At 50.3% G+C, this 16,685-nt stretch overlaps 1 protein-coding gene across 1 annotated transcript in view; it reads left to right on the top strand.

Annotated features, from left to right (window-relative positions):
- Window positions 1-16,685, top strand: part of LOC144120733 (uncharacterized) — a 104,539-nt gene that overhangs the window by 82,320 nt on the left and 5,534 nt on the right. Inside the window, exons 2-6 of the mRNA XM_077653395.1 lie at window positions 10,133-10,230; window positions 10,407-10,618; window positions 13,527-13,715; window positions 14,210-14,356; window positions 16,390-16,483. Coding sequence (XP_077509521.1) covers window positions 10,133-10,230; window positions 10,407-10,618; window positions 13,527-13,715; window positions 14,210-14,356; window positions 16,390-16,483 — 740 coding nt within the window. The remainder of the gene's footprint in view (window positions 1-10,132; window positions 10,231-10,406; window positions 10,619-13,526; window positions 13,716-14,209; window positions 14,357-16,389; window positions 16,484-16,685) is intronic.

Raw genomic sequence — 16,685 nt, 5'->3', positions numbered from 1 at the left:
GCACGTTAAAGATCCCCAGGTGGTCGAAATTATTCTGGAGCCCTCCACTACGGCACCTCTTCTTCCTTTCTTCTTTCACTCCCTCCTTTATCCCTTCCCTTACGGCGCGGTTCAGGTGTCCAACGATATATGAGACAGATACTGCGCCATTTCCTTTCCCCAAAAAACCAATTATTATTATTTTCTCCCCTGGCGGCGTATATTTTAGGAAACGGTGCATAATCCTCTACGGCAGCTCTTTCTTCCTTTCTCCTCTCAATCCCTCCTTCATCCCTTCCCTTACGGCGCGGTTCAGGTGTCCGCCGAGATGTCAGACAGATACTGCGCCATTTCCTCTCCCCAAAAACCAATTTTCAATTTTCAATCTAGTGGTGAACCTCGCGGCACATCCTCCTCCCTTCGGTTGACCAGCGTGCATAGCTAGTTGAGTCGACGGCCGCCATGCGGCATGTTTTACGCCGCCATCATCCGTCCTCTCGCTGCTGCTGCTCTTGCCGTTGTTGTTGCGTGATCGTGCGTGCGTGCGTGCGTGCCTCTCTTGCACGCTCCGTTCCTTTTTCTCGCCCGCACGCAGATCGCCGCTCCGTCGTCGTCTCGAGCAGCTGGACCTGGAACGGGCCGGCTCGAGCGAGCCTTGAGGGTGATTATGAAACCGGAGAGCCGGGCCGGGCATCGTCATCACGCGGGGAGGAGAGCGGCCCGTCAGACGGTTGACGTTCTCAAAAGCTGTCCACGCTCTTGGGGCGGCGGCGAACCTCCGGCCGACGCTGTATATTGTGCGCACCCCCCCCCCCCCCCCCAACTTCCTCCTTACCCCCACCCTCCTCCGCGTCTGCTGTCCTCATTGCGGAGCGGACAGAGCGCCGGCGTTGTGTAGCGCCAAAGCACTGCGTCAGCGTTAGCGCTGTCTGCCCGCGCGCCCGAAGCGCACAATGGCCTGGCAATAGACTCGTCTCGCCTCCCTTTGAGGCCTTCGGACCTGGAGCTGACCTGACGCGGTCAAATGGGCCCTTCTCGTATGGGAGGCTACATAACTGCGCCCGCCTCGTGACGTGGTCGAGCGCAGCCGCAAAGGGCGGCTTGTTGCGTGGTAGAGCGTTAGGGGGGGGGGGGGGCTATGGCGGGGCCATGCCGTGCACCTGTAGTTGTCTTCGGGGTGCAAGGGCGCATTTATCCTTTGATCAACGGGGCTATTAGCTGAAGCGGGTCGTCCGCCGTGAATCTCCGCCTGGCGCTTTCTATTTTGCCGGCCTCCATCGGTGTACCCAGCGTTAGCGGATGAATAGGCGTGTTAACTTTTCAGAAGCCGCGCGTTACGGTTGCCGGCGCCTCAACGAATGGGTAGTGCTTTGAGAGAGCCGCCGTGGCCCGGCGTTGTCTCGAATGGCGAGTGGAATAGGCCAACGCTGCAAAGCTTCCACGTTACTTATTGTGGCGCTGGCCTCACAAAGGCCGTTGATGTCCGTAGTGGAGGCACCGTGAAAAGTGGCTGCAGTGAGAAGAGCTGAGAAATAGTGGCCATTGAAAGAATTGAAGTGCGAAGCTGACAGCTTTGCGCCGACGAAGTAGGTCGTCCCTCTTCTATAGTTTCGTTATAAAAATGTTGCGGGGTGCTGTTACGCTATCTTTATTTTTTTTTTGTCGCCTCAATGTCTCTTCGATAGGCGGTCACATGTTTTCTGGGTAGAAGAGGCGTTGCTAGTTTCCATACCTTCATACCTCCTTTTCTCAGACATTAGAGGAGTACACTTGGGGCGTCCGCCATCGCGAGCTGCCTGGCTACCGTACGCGTACTGCTGATTGTTTCAGACAGTAGCTCGGCCCCGGTGTCCAGCTGAGCCGCCACTTTCATCTGCGTTTTCTGGCTGCCAGCCTACGCGCCCATTACTCATGTTTGCACAGTCCCGGAACCGCCGCTGTAGTTGTCTCTCTTTGAAGCCGTACGCTGCACTGCTTACTACGGTGCATGTTTACACTGCTCGAGTGTACGCGACGCTGAATGAACAGATTACTGGCCTCCCCTTTCCCCCATTCCTGCCCTTTTACGTTTACGCTTATGCTCGGCTAGGCCTGCCGCCGCTGCGGCGTCTACCCGACGGGGGTGTCTGTCTTGCAATCGCTCGCCGGCCCGTACGCATCTTCAATGCCGCGTAAATACCCGCTCGCACCCTTCCCTCTTTGCTGGCTTAACAAGAACCGGCTCTGGCTGGACTCTTGAGCAGTTTTCTTTCTGTCTGCATGCTGGGCTGCGGGCCGTGCGTCGGTCTGTAGACTTCCTGCGGAGAGGGACAGAGAGGTTTTTTGTTTTGTTCTCACGCCTCTGCAGTCCGGCGGCACAACCTTCTCCTCGCCACCGTACAGGACGGCCTGTTCCCCCGCGCCATGCTTGTTCCCTCGTCGTACACGCCGTTGGACAAATACGAACACACACGAACACACACACGCGCGCGCATGAACACATTCGTTTGTGTTCGAGAGCGCTGCAGCCACGACGTTGTTTCGCACGCCATGTCCGTTCCTTCGCTGACGGCGATGACCGCTAGGGGGGGTCCATGAATTCCGAGGCGTTTCGTTTAGGTGTGCGTCTGCTACGCCTGCTGTGTGACCGCGGCGTGAACGCCGGCCTGCCGGAACCGGTAGCGGTGCCGATTGAACTGCGGGGCGCGCGGCCTTTTCGGCGCTTCACGAGGGAGGAGTGTGCCTTGTCTGGCGGCGTGGTAGCCGCCGCCGCTCGAATACGTGTGCGGCCCTTTGACCGTGGCGGTGGCCGGCGCGCCAAGCTTTTATCGCGGTCTTTGGCGCCGTTTGGCTGTAGCGCTGTTCTTTCGTTGCCTCCCGTGTCGGCCGTTCATTTTGCACCCAGCGCCGGCCGCGTTTGACTGCGCTCCGCCTTCCTCGAAGATGCGGAGGCCTCTGAGTTAGTGCTGTTGGTCGTGTTGCTCGAGAAAGAGCTGTTTCTTTTTTTTCTCCAAGCTGTGTCTCAAGCCTATTACCGGATTAGCGCCGGGTTCGTAGGCCGTCTGCTGACTTGCGGTAACCGGCGGCACTGGTTAGGTGTGAGTCGCTTGATCTGGGAGTTACTGTCGTACGGGTGTATATTATACTATAGTCGTTTGTAATAGTCAGTTGCAGGTGCGTTTTCTCGTCTTCCTGTGTTTGACTTCGCTCCTTCTGACCGCACTTCTTTCAGCTTTTGTGGATTCCTGGACATCATTATAGTGGAAGGTCAGGCTCTCGGCCAGCACGCAATGTGTGCATAGTCGTCTGTTAGCGCGCGGCGCTTGCGTGTGACGTTTGTGCCTAGCACAATGCCCCTACTGAAGCTGCCCGTGCAACGCACCCGCATTCGCCTCAGCTTGATATTCGTGCTTGCACGTCGGTCGCCTTGCTGTTTCTGCATAGGTGGGCAATGCCTTCAGTTAGACTTTGCATAGGTGGGCAATGCCTTCAGTTAGACTTTGCATAGGTGGGCAATGCCTTCAGTTAGACAATGAACATGTCCTCTAACCTCGCTGTTGAGCTGTCCGATGGCCCCGACAGCAACGAATGAGCTTAGGCTGCACCTCAGCGCAGGCTGCACCTCAGAAATGCTGGTTCTGGCCCCGGCGCCACGTTGCTGGTTTTGGCGCTGGGGCAAGTTGACATTGGCATGTAGCTCAGTGCCCGTGACGTGATCCTTCAGTGAAGCATACCCGACATTTTTCCTTGGAACGCGTTCCATTGGCTTCCGGTGCGCATAGCTCGGTCGCGAATTTGGGACTCTCGTTTGAATTTCCGTTTGCTCTATTCTTGTGGTTAGGAGGCTGTCGCATGCGTGCAGTTAATGAGCGTCCGAACACTAAATACTCCTCCTTTCCCCCTGCCCTATCTCTTGGTTTGCAGTTCGTGTTCGGGGGGAGAGGAGTTTGTTCCTGGCCAAACGGGGGCTCGATCCTGTATGCATGCACGCGTGTATACCCTTGTGGAGCCGATCGCGACGTGCTTTGTATTGAATTAACGGTGCGTGCGTGTGTGTAATCTGCTCACGACAGCGCTTCTGATGCTAGGGCAAGTCAGTCACTCCACGCTGAGGGCTCACGAGAGTTCCTTTTCGCTGCACACAGCATGTTGGCGCGCAGTATCTAGAGTGGAAAGCTTTTTTTTTTCCTCTTGCGCTTGTTACCGCCGACTGAGCGCGTCGTTCCGGAGTAGCCGCTTCGCTTGGCGTTCACCGAGACCCGTTATGCGCGCAGGCGTTTTTTTTCGTCTCCTAGTTTCGCGTACAGACCCACTCGTCGCAACTGTGCTTGGCTGCTGCTGCTGCACGCCCGCCGAAACGTGGTGTGCTCGAGCTCTCGATCTGTTTGCAGACTCGTTTCGATCGGCCTGGCCGCGTTCGCTACGGATCCGTGCGCCTGGCTTCTCTGAATCCGTAGCCCTTCGCTACTTGCGTTTCCTGCGCGCAGTAACTGGCTCGCGACTGAATGGTTGATTCACTAAAATTCTGGTCGATCGATCGACCGATCGTGTAGGTTTATTAGTCGCATGAGCTGATTGATTGAATATGGAGCGCCCTATTAAAATAAAGCTGCCATACTCTTGTAGTTTATAGGGTCTTCACTCATGCCATATGTCTGACCGTCAATGTTGCTGTCCCACTCATAACTTGTTTCTTTTTTTTTTCTGCTTGAACTGTTGACGTGTCCGCAGTAGTGGCGTTAGCGACGTAGAAGTTACAACATAACTACATTGGCGGCCCCGGCGTGCGTTCGCGCGAGGTGTCCGTAATAGCAGTACCTTCGAGCTGGGATCAGCGACGAGTTGCTATCGTAGATGCGAGCCATTTTGTTTTACCGCATTCCCATAATCGCGTCTAGGTCGCATATTTCTCTACAGAATTGAGAGCCAGTTCGAAGCTTTGTTCTGATGGCATGCATGATCAGAATAGGCCACAAATAGAATGCATTAAGCCAGAATAGGCTAAAAGCTTAAAAACTGCTTCAACGTGCCTGTGCCCTTCAACAGACAAAAACGACGCGAAGCGCGCACACGAGCACAAGTTCCTACCAAAGAGCTCCAAGTGCGCTTGTGGTTTATGGGGAGTCATCTTACATTAGGTCGACTGGTATGCGACCGTGGAATTACTGCGCATGCGTGCTTAATTAATGCAGTCGTAACGTCATTCCGGATAGATCGTGACCAATCATGCGCTCTCACGGGCACATCAGGCTTGAGTAGGCGGCAGTTTGATTGCCGGTCTCGTTCCATTGATCAGCGAGTTTTTACTTGTCTTGCCCCCTTCCAGCCTCGTTTCTTCGAGGCGGGCGCGTGCTTCGCCTTCTTGAAGAGGCCCGGTCAGGTCCGTCGGCGCACTTGCTGTTGTTCTCCCCAGAGCGGCGAGCGACGCTTCGACAACGCCTGACGTTTGGTGCCGCCACGCTATGCCATTGTCGGGGGCGGCCGAAATGTGAACATAATGCCGGAGAGGAGTAAGGTTCCAGCGTTGCGATGCGCCCCAGTTTTTTTTTTTTTTTCTGGAAGCACACTGCGCCTCCAGCGGAGGAGAGGTCGTGCCGCCCTCCCCAGCCACACCTGCCTCTTTTGTCTTCGATTTCGCGTTATAGATTGCTTCCGCCCCTATCACGCACGCGTATACCCCGCAAAGGGGAGGGGAGGGGGGTGCTGCGCAATCGGTTCTCGCCAACATCCCCCCCTTCCCCCTGCCTCCCTCTCCTTGCTCCAGTTGTGGACCGTATAGCTTGGCGGACCTTTTGTTGCGCGCGTTGTTCGAGCCGACGCGGCGGCCTCTTTTCTTCGCCGTGGTCTACGCCGTGAGGGCCTTCCGTCATAGCGCTGCTTATTACGGCCCTATTGGCGAGTTCGGTTCGGGGCGTGCCCCCCTCCGTCGCTGGCCACAAGTGCGTGCCCCCTGTGTGTTCTGATGAGAGGAGGGTGAGGTGCATTCTGCGTGCTCCCTTGAGCGGGAGGGGTTGTGTACGTGTGGTGCTCGCTCTTCACTTCTTGCGGTGTGGCAGCAGGCGGGCCGGGCCAGCAACTCGGGGCGTTTGTTGTTGTTCTGCCCTGGTAGTGCGTTTCGTGCGCGTTGGCGGGCCGTGTTTTGGGGCCGACCCGTCAGAGGCGCTCGCGGACCGATCTTGTTCTCAGGCTGGAGGGGGGGGGGGGGGGGGAATGGAGCGGAGGAGGGTGCAGTGGAAGAGGAGGGAGGATCGGATACGCCGCGCCTCTTATCTCGGGAACGCGTTGAGCACAACGGTGCGCGCTGTCGTGTCAGCCTGGTTACCTTATTTTCCCGTCCAGTCTCCTCCCCACCCTTTGCCTCTTCCTGTTTATTTCTGCTGTTGCGCATTCGGCCGGCTCCCTTCTATAACTGTACGTGCCGCTGACCCCCCCGAACTACAAAGCCGAGCGCAGCTAGGCTGTCTGCTTGCAGTGGCCTCCGTTCCTTTCAATCTCTCGTGCGATTCGATACGTGTCGGTGCCGCCGCCGCGCTGGCGCGCGTTTATTAAGTTTGTGCATTTTTTTTTTCAAATCAGGCGTGACGCCCCACTTCGATTCGTTCGCTGTTCTTTGAGGTGTGTGAGTACGCGCGTGCTTGGCTTGTAGCTGCGTCGTTGCATTTTCGGCGTCAGTCTAGTTTCGTCTGCGCGCATATGCGGGTTGAAACATTGTCGAAAAATGGGTCTGGCTGCAATTTCTGCTCTTTTGTGTCGTGCGTTCTGTGGCGAGCTGCATCGAGTCCAAAGTGCGCGCAGCCGACTGCTCGAACCGCGCAGGTGTTTCCGGTTTTGTGCCAACGCTGCGACTGCGGGCCCTTCAACACACACGCATTGAGATGCGTGATGTTGACGTCTGTATGCAGGGATTCCCAAATGATCTGTTTTGACATCGCCCAGTCCAAACGTCTTCGCCCATTTCTTGCGGAGCGGCACGTGATGTTTACGACGGGGCGCGTGCGTGGCTCGTTTCGTTTGAGTCTACTGCACTCTTGTGTGAAGCCAGTTCATTCGCGGTACAGCCCGTAACTGGGCAGGACGGGGCGTTGGTTCCGCAGTGAACGCAACCGGAACTTATGAAGACACCCAGGCAAATAGCGGGTCGTTCGGCAGGCACTGAAGTAACTTTTGCCCACAATCACGCGCAGTTTTCCTTTGTTTGAACTCCAGCGAAGTCTTTTGAAGTGAGATGTACTCCACGAGTCGATACAGTCGAGCCCGCATATATAGAACCAGTATATTTCGCATTATTGGCTATATCGAACATAAACAGATTTTCTTCTGAAAATCGTGTGTACACTTATAAAGTCTCGCTGTATATCGAACTTCATTTACCACCGGTCGTTCGGTATATCGAATTGTGCGCCTGACCCTTGCATGTCGCGCTTCTATAACGACGCTGTTCAGTATAACATTCTGCGCACGGCGACCGGTCGGCTGCGCGGCCTTGGGCATCTGCTGGCAGCGCTAGCGCTCTGAAACTACTTGACAAGGCGAACATGGGGTGCGCTTGAGGGTGGCCTTGAGTGCTACTTTTCCACAGCACATCGCTGTTTGCAGTGAAGCCAACTGAAGCCTAGCGGCGGCCCTCGCGTGGAATGCTTCGTTGCTAAAGGCGTTGTGGTAACTTAATTTAAATGAGCGATTATTCTCTTTGTTGTGTACTGGTAACAGGACTGGACATTTTATGATAGGCAGTGGCTAGTTCCAGATCACCGTCCGCAGTGGCTTCGATGCGAAGCCTGTTAGGCCTAGCAGTGAATTGCGAGCGGTGCGCTGCCAGAAGTGCGTCAGTAGCACGTGTGCAATGTATACTAGCTTCTAGGTTACAGATAAGCCTCTGTCGTGCCATTTTTATATACACCGATCTATTGACCTATTTTGCGACCCCTTCGAGTTCGGTATGCCGAAGTAAAAGACTGGGCGAGTTGGTATGTACTCATACTGAAAAACAGCGCACACAATACAGAGACGAAGAAAAGAAACGACAACACGAGCGCTGTATGAGTTATGAGTTCGGTATATCTGGGTTCGACTTGTACACGAGAGCACGTCACGTGACTCTCACGTATAACGTTTAATGTGTAGTCTAGTGCTGTGAGCTAGAGTGCTCCTCGGCTTTTCAGTCTCGGTTGTGTATTCGATCCCTTTTAAACTCACCATCAGTCTCCGCCGCGCGTTTTGCATAAGCGTTCAGTTTTCCGTTGTGCTATAGCTGGCTGCCTCTGACGCGAGCGATACACGCTGCAGCGTCTCGGTGACAGCACATATGCGGCCGTCGCGAAAGGGGAGACCCCGCCCGACCGGCAGCTGCCGAACAAACATTAGGACGTGACCCCCCCTCCGCCCTCAATGCACACAGCCGCCTTCCCCCTGGGGGGGCGCCTATTTCCCTGCCGTCCCGCCTCTGCCTCGGAGCTCTTCTCATCCCCTGTCCCCTTTTCCTGTCGCCACTTTTCTTTTTATGAACACGCTTACGTTGTTTCAAATTAGCCCCCTCTCTTCCTTGGACTGTCGCCGTTCACATCTGGCCACCTGGTGCACCCGGCAAGCGACCTCTCCCCACCCCTCCCCCTCCTCCCGTATATATATCCCCTCGTTTTAGTTTAGGATTCCTACCCCCTGTTTTCCCCCACTGTCTTTGACATATATAGCCACGTCCCGGCAGCCCGCCCGTTCTTGACTCCCCGCCGCGGGGTCGCGGTTGGGCGTCGGTAGGTTGGAGGCAGGTTTTTTTCAGCCTCCGTGATCTTCGCACTTAGCCGCGCGGACGCAGCGGTCCTTGTGCTATCGTAATCGTTTGTTCCCGTCCGGAGGCCGCGTGCTGCGGCCTTCCAGCTGCTTGCACGCGACGTGTCCCTGTGGTGGGTCGTCTCTATCTTTCTCCATGAAATTACCTGCCTCATTGCTCTGTCTCCTGCGATGGCCTTTTTTTTTTTCTGACAGACGTGCATATAAGCGTGGCGAGTGGTAAAGGCCATTGTCTTTGCTGCCTCTCTCGTGCCATTGTCTTTGAGCGTCCGAGCAGGAACGTTTTTCTTCAGAATGTGTTCACAACTCTGTTGCATAAGTACTGGGAAGCATTTTGGCACTTTACCTTGTTTTTGTGTGGTGAACTGCCTTGGTACAGGACACATTGGAAGTCACTGGGACAATGGAATATGTCGCATGTGGATTGTCACTGAAGATTAAAATAAAAACCGATGGTGGTGTACTGGCTTGTTAGCTTCATTGTAGTGAAGTCAGCCCAATGCAGCAAATGGCTACGTTTTTGAGGTGGCATACAGTTTGCTACTAAGTAACTGGTGGTTCAAACAGTAAATTTCTTACTAATATCATTTAGCATGCTGAGGCTGCTTCAAGTTTTGGGATCTCGGATGTGTGATCTTTCTGCCATGCACTACCAGACTTGCTGCTTGCTCCAGCGTATTCCGTGGAGTCGCATTCTCCTGCCCCCTCATCTGAAAATATTTGTGCATCCACACCTATACATTTAAGGACCTTCATTCTGTGCACTCATCTGTCATTGCCAAGCCAGGTGGTGTGTAAGGGAACGCACTTCCCAAGCATGACTAAACATGTAATGTCGTGCGTACTGCAAATGATGCGAACTCCATAAATTTTCATATTTTCCATATTTCATGTTTTCTTTCATCCTTGCAGTGTTGCACAAATTGCCTTTCCCAGTGTTTTCTCAAAGTAGTCAGATTGTCAGTCTCCAGAGGTGCTGGAGGTATGGTGAGAGATCGTTAGTACAAAAGCTAACTGTCTCAGGAAAGCAACGTGAAATATCTAACTGCTACATCCTGAGAAGGGATATGGAATGGTCTTGGATTCTGTTATTGGTCTGTTGTTGTATGTACCTGGCTGTATATATATGCAGTTACTGCATGTTTTCAGCATTCATAGATCTGCTGGATTTGCTGATTTTCATATCTGCACCAATGTGTCTCTCAATAATTCTTCTAGGTTTTACATTTCTGTAGTGTATGCCATTAATGACGAAATGCTATGTGTCCAAAGCCTTTCTCCAAGATTTTCATTTTGTGCAAATTACAGGACTGAGGTTATTGACGTCTGCTGGCTTGCAGGCTGGTGACATCTGTCCTAAAGGCATATGTCTTTTTGTTCTGTGCAGGCAATGGCCCCTCAGTCTGAGCACTGTCTTGGCAAAGACCGTGGCACACCAGATGAACACATCCCTGAAGCTGAAGGCTGGGGGTTACACAGAAGAAGGTGCGCTGTCTCTTTTGAGCTTATTGCTTTGATTATCAGTGCCGTCAGTAGTGCAGTTAGAAGACATGTATCTAGCTTCTTCTATCTGCCTTTGCTTGAGATCCGCAGTCTTTTTTATAAAATGAGTGGGCAGTTCTTTCATTGAAGGCAGTCCTTGCCTTTTGCTGCTCTTGCAGACTTGGCTGTTGGAAGACTTCGAACAGCTGCGTTGGAGGCGCTGGCTGAGCAGTGCACCCTATGGAGAGAGCGGCCCGAACTGGCTCAGGAGCTGCCGCACACCCCCGCAGCATCCCTGCCTGTATCGGCACATGGAGTTCGCAACAACCGGCGCAAGATGGAAGACCGCCACCTGGCACTACCAGACCTCAACTTTGCACTCGGTCTCCAGGTGAGATGGTCAGCATAACTGGGAACAGGTTGTTGGTTTAGGTTAGTTGCAAATGCACTGCAGGTGCTAGTGTCGCTCGCGGTCTGGCACTATTCAGGTTGCTGCTTATATCCAGCAGCTGCCAGTGATTCCACTTCGCAAATGCAAGGGTCATTAGTGTTGCTGGTAACTGTAAAAATTTGCTTTCACTTTAGAAGTCTTCATTTAACATGACTCTGATGCACAAGTACATGCAAACAAAGTTCAGTCAAAGCCCCAGGCGTGAAGGTAGGTTAGACTGCGTAAAAAGTTTTGCTGTTATGAAACATAAAGTGACTTGTTGCCACTATTTGGCCGGATGTTCGCAATGTAGCATTGCACACCTACAGCTGCATTTGGTGAGTTCACACATTAAGCTCATTCAACAGCTTTTACTTAAATAAGACTGAGTTATATTTATTGACCTTCAAGAAAACAAAATGTACTGAGATTCTAGCATAGAACCACATGTCAGTTATACAGTATACTGTGTTATACATGGAAAAGAAGGCGCATGATGACCTAAAGGCTAGCTTTGCGGTGCTCACACTAGTGGTTAAGCATCAGTCTGACATATGGGAGGCGCAGGTTTCGACCTCCAGTGCCGCTGAGTACCCGCCGGTAATACAATGGGTACAAGCTTTCCCCTGGCCTGGCGCAAAGCTTCTTTTGGGTGAAATGCTTGAAAAATAGGTCTCTGAATAGATGCAAACACCTTGCGCCATAAAAATCATCATCATAAAAATAGTTGTCTGCTGTGTGTGGGTTAGGAAACTTCTGCTGGATGTGCTGCTTTATGTGAAATGCATCATTCTGCTCATAGTATGCAGGTACTGTATGAACATTTGTTAAAGTGATTAATATAACTGCCTGGAAGTGGTAAACTTGGTGGCCATTGAGGAATGTTTCTTTTGCTATGGAGAGCATTGTGATGACCCCACATACTCTGTGGGTCCACACAGGATGGAGGGACAGACAACGCTAGATCAGTTAAAACAAAACATATTCAAGAATTACACATTAACAAATACATGATGCAGAGGCTGGGGTGCCCAAGCTTGCATGTCACTGTGTTGGTGTCGAAGTCTAAAGGAACGAAGGGGCTGCGGAGTATATCTTGTTTGATCACTCGGGCTTCTCTTCTGTCTGAAGGCTTGTTTGCTTCCGACCGGAAGACTGACTCCCAGCGATGTCCTCTCGGGCCTTGCTCTTCACAAACTTCCCGGATTTCTGGCTTGTCCTCGTTTTTCTTCCTGTCAATTCGGGCGATCCCTTTTTCCAGGAAGCAGTATCTTCCAAGAAGACACAGTGCAGTCAGTGACTGACTCCCACATTTCAAGCACATCCAGGTTCCCACAAAGGGAAGATGTCGCAGGACAAAGCAGCCTTCCGAGAACACGCACTGCAGTCACACAGTTCAAGGGCGTCCGGAGTCCCACAAAGGGAAGATGTTGCCAAAGATAGTGGCCTTCCAAAAACATGCAACACACTGTCACAGCATAGTGAAGTAATGGGACATGAAAGAAGGTGAAGCAGACAAGAAAAAACTCGGTTTTCATTCACTTTTTTCAGATTTGTATCACTTCCTCGTAAGGCATTCATACACTGTCAGTATAGTAAGCAAGGCATATTTTCAGAGATTTTCAAGGTGTACCACTCAGCACCTCACCTAGAGCCTCCAAAAAATTATTCACAGCAGACAAAACAGCACAGCACTTTGCAGTAAATTTCAGACATTGAAAGTTTTATCAAAGCAAGCAGTGAAAGTATGCACATGCAGAAATGCACATCTTTGCAGCTGGAAAAAGCAGTCCACCATGCTCGTTGACGTCGATTTTTGTCCTTGCCTGTTTGATATGTTTTGCGGGCAGCTTTTGTTTTGCATTTGTTTTATGCATATGCAGTGCAGTTTACTATTGTGTAACACTTCAGACTGTAGCATTGATATACTAACAGAATCACTATCTGTTGGTTGTCTACATCATGGGTTGGCGATCTTGTTAAACACAAACATCACCTGGGTATCCACACTGGAACCATATAAATCTAGTGCTATAAATGAGTCATGGTAAACGTTTGCTCAACAAATAAAAGGCTGTTGCACTAGAAGTGATGGCTTTATGAAGGATGTGCATTGTCTGCCGTACGATGCACAAAAGGATGTTTAGCCATGAAGCGGTTGTTGACATGGCTCAAAAACAACGCTGATGGTAGCGCACTGCATTTTGGAGGTGTTCAGAAAAACCCTGCTGAAAGCAGCAATGTGCAAAGAAAGTGTACCTATGCTAGATGCTTATGGCTAGTCTTGCATGTTTTGCTTGTACTCTCTAACGAGTGAAGTGCTTTACTTGCAAGCAGTTTTGTGTGTCGCATGCCTTCACTGGCTGTGGCGATAGCTTTCCGTACACTCTTTCTGGTAGCAGAAGGTAACCACCACTCAAATATGGTTCCAGTGTGCAAAAACATTTGCTGGAAGTGTCTCATTAGTGAGGTTGTCACAATGGGACTGAAAAATAAAAAACTGTTGGGATGCAGCAAAAAGCCTAGACAGACCCGCCATGTCAAGCATAGATAGTGGGCAGGATTGAATGGCAACAGAGCACAAGAACAGAGAATGTTCCAAATTGGCAAAGTGTTCCAGGCACTTGGCACATGGAGCGTAGCTTAACCTCTATCTGCATATGTGATGCCAAGAGACCTTGTCATTGCGAGCATGGTGTCTGCAGGCCTGCCTAAAACGTTGCATAAGTATTTAACTGTAAGACAGTGTGATTTCTCTGCTGTCTGGATTGGCAGGCCTGCTTCAAAGCTTATGAATGTCTTGTTGCCTGTTTGAAGAACTCTATTGGTTTTAAAGCCCAAAGATGTTTTTTAAACTTGCTGCATGCAGGGACTTCCTCAGTGCAGCTACTATGCAGTCTTTGATGGCCATGCTGGTGTGGAGGCTGCTGACTACGCCACTGCGCACCTTCATCGAAACATTGCTGCCCAACCAGACTTTGTGACTGACCCAGTGAACGCCATGCGTGAAGGCTTCAAAGTGACAGATCGCAACTTCCTGCAAAGATCTTCAAAGGAGGTAAAGGGCTTGGCTGCACACTTTTTTTTTTGTTGTGGATTTAGCTGCCCAGAGTATCTTGTAGGAAAGGCTGTTGTGTAGCAAATATGTCATGACCATGCTCAACACATATGGGTGGCCAGCAACCATTGCAGATATGCATGAGCTGTTCTGCAGAGTTATGGCTTTCCATTTTTAATAACTTAATTGTAGTGCACAGTGCAGTGTTGCCAGATGGTCAAGATATATTTCAAGGGTCTTCAGTTGCTTTTGGTTTCTGTTCTCGACTTGAACTCAAAGCTTAGTTTACGTATTTTAAATACAAATTATACAAAAATTTTCTGTTCAAAATTGAATTTTCTTTAATTGTGGCTGCCAAAAATTTAGGGGTAGTCAGAACAGCATTGTGAATGTTTGGACTAACAACATAGCACTGCTAAATATGTTTTTCCTATCCTATGCCACTGTTCTGCATGCAGCTGTCATAACTAGCTGTCATCTGGAATTTGTCCCAGGGTCTCAAGAGTGGCTGCACAGCTGTGTGTTGCCTGGTGCGCGAGCAGAGACAGCTGGTTGTTGGCTGGCTGGGTGACTCTCAAGCTATTCTGGTCCGGAAGGGCGTGCCAATGCAGTTGGTCGTTCCACACAAGCCTGAAAGAGAGGCAAGTTTTCTGACTGTTCATAAAGTAGCAACCAAACTGCTTCATTACCAGAGTCGATTTACAAGACTCTGGATTCATGTACAACTTCCTAGATATTGGTAGGTGCATTTCGAAGTACGTTACATTAGAAGTGCATTTGTGGACTTTACGTATGCAAGCAGCAACTGAACTGCCATTTTGGCCACACAGAAAATGAAATTGAAGGTGAGCCACTACTTACCTTGACCTGCATTACCGTATTTACTCCTGCAATGAACCCACCCTCTCACTTTTGTTACTGAGAATTTTTTTTTTTTACGTGTTGACTTTTCTTTGCATGTTCCTCAGTTTTGCAGACTTTGGCAGCAGATGCTGCACATCGAGAACAGCACTGTGCATTTGTCTTTTAAGGAGTTCTCGGTGGGGTTGGTATACTTAGCGAACTTGGCACAGCGCTAAGACGCTGTGCCGTACAGTCGGATACAACTATAGATGCTGCAAATTCCTCTCAAAGGAGTCCCTCCAGTGGATTTTCCCCATTGACCGATCCCCGTGGGCCTGGTAGCATGAAATCGCAAGGGGTGGCAGATCAGTGGTGAACAACCACAGCTTATTCGGATTAACTACGGTGTCATAAAAATCGATCAGTACCATTGGCTTGAGGGGTTCCTTTGAGGGGCATCTGCTGCTTCGTTCTTGAGTTGTATCAGACTATAGTGCGCCCCTGACACAAGTGCCGGTGGCAGTGGCTTGTTTGATGCACTGCTGCATGCCTGGCTGCGCCAGTGTATGCTTAGCTGGCAAGCACTTGAGCATCTGAGAGGAGCGTAACAATTAAAACCAGAACGCTATAAAACATCTATACCAAAATGCTATGGTGGAAGCGGCACCTACAGACTTGCAAGTTATTCGGTGAGCTCGAAATCGGAAACAACACTTAACCCTTCACACGACAGAAAACTCTCACATTCGTATTACATACTCATGACCGTCCTGCATTAAAGAAACTGTCAACAAAAGTGGTCAGGATGCGCGCAGTTGGTCCTGTCCACTTCTTTTGTTGTCAGTGTGTTCTTTAGTGCAGTTACCCCATTAACAAGATGAACCTCCAGCAACTTTCCCAGCTTGCCGCTCTTACTACAGTGAAATTTTTTAAACCTTTATTTAAAAAACGCGCACCTGACCTTTAGGGCCAGTGTTCGGTATGTTCGCTTTATCTCGCAGCAATTGGCTGGCACTTCCGACTATCACAAAATCGTCAGACTGTGCCGTGATACAGCAAACTAATGACTCTAAACACCAGTAACACAAGTGCGGCTGACCGCATGCTTTTGATGGTAGATGGATGGGCAGCACAACAGGCATACAGGCGGGCCCATGCACATAAAATTTCGACTTACGCAAAAATATCTGTGGCGAAATGCTAGAGGCCAGTGTACTGTGCACTGCCAATGCATGTTAAAGAACCCTGGGTGGTCAAATTTATCTGGAGCCCTCCATTACGGCGTCTCTCATAGCCTGAGTCGCTTTGGGATGTTTAGCTCTAGAAAAACCAGACCAAAAAAAATCTTTTTTTTTCCCGCATATAATGAGTCCTGCCCCAAATTGCCCCAAACTTTTCTGGAAAAAGTGAACTCATTACGGGAGTAAATAAGGTATATTAGCTGTGCAGTCATACACCAATGGAGGAATTTCTGGTAATTCCTATTCCTATAATTTATTTTCATCGCGTGACTCTTGGCAGTGGCCAACTCCAGTGGTGAGTGCAGTGCCTGAGTAACTGAGCTGTGTAGCTCCCTGCCTACTTTTTACAATTCTTTTCAAAACCTGTCAGAACGAAGTGGGTAAAATAACAATTGTAAAACCTGTGAGCAGATTCTATTTTCAACTGAAGATGACCAAAATTTTTCAGATTTTTTTTTCTGAAATGAGTCAGCTCCACTGAGAAACTCCTCGTTTAGGTTTCTAACATTTTTTTCTTTGCTTCATATTCCTGACTACACCACTGGAGGATGATGTTGATGGCTTATTGATTGCAGTGTTGTTTCTTATAGGATGAAAGGAAGAGGATAGAGGAACTAGGAGGGCTCGTGCTGCTGATGGGCATCTGGAGAGTGAACGGCACTCTTGGTGTTTCGAGAGCAATCGGTGAGTAGTTTGTTGCATACAGATGACAGCACCCATAGGAATATATTTACTGCTTCATGACTCTTTCTAAGCCTTGCTTAAATGAGTGCTTAAAATGACCCTGTTTACAACTCCATACTATTTTTGTTGCTAGTAAAAAAATTGACAGCAAACTTCTTGCTCTAAACATTGCATTAAAAAATGCAACTTTTTTCTTTCCTGT

The sequence above is a fragment of the Amblyomma americanum genome, chromosome 2 (genome assembly GCF_052857255.1).
Source record: "Amblyomma americanum isolate KBUSLIRL-KWMA chromosome 2, ASM5285725v1, whole genome shotgun sequence".
Lineage (NCBI taxonomy): Eukaryota > Metazoa > Arthropoda > Arachnida > Ixodida > Ixodidae > Amblyomma > Amblyomma americanum.
Note: the sequence above shows the minus strand (reverse complement) of the source record. Positions and strands in the feature narration are given on the sequence as shown.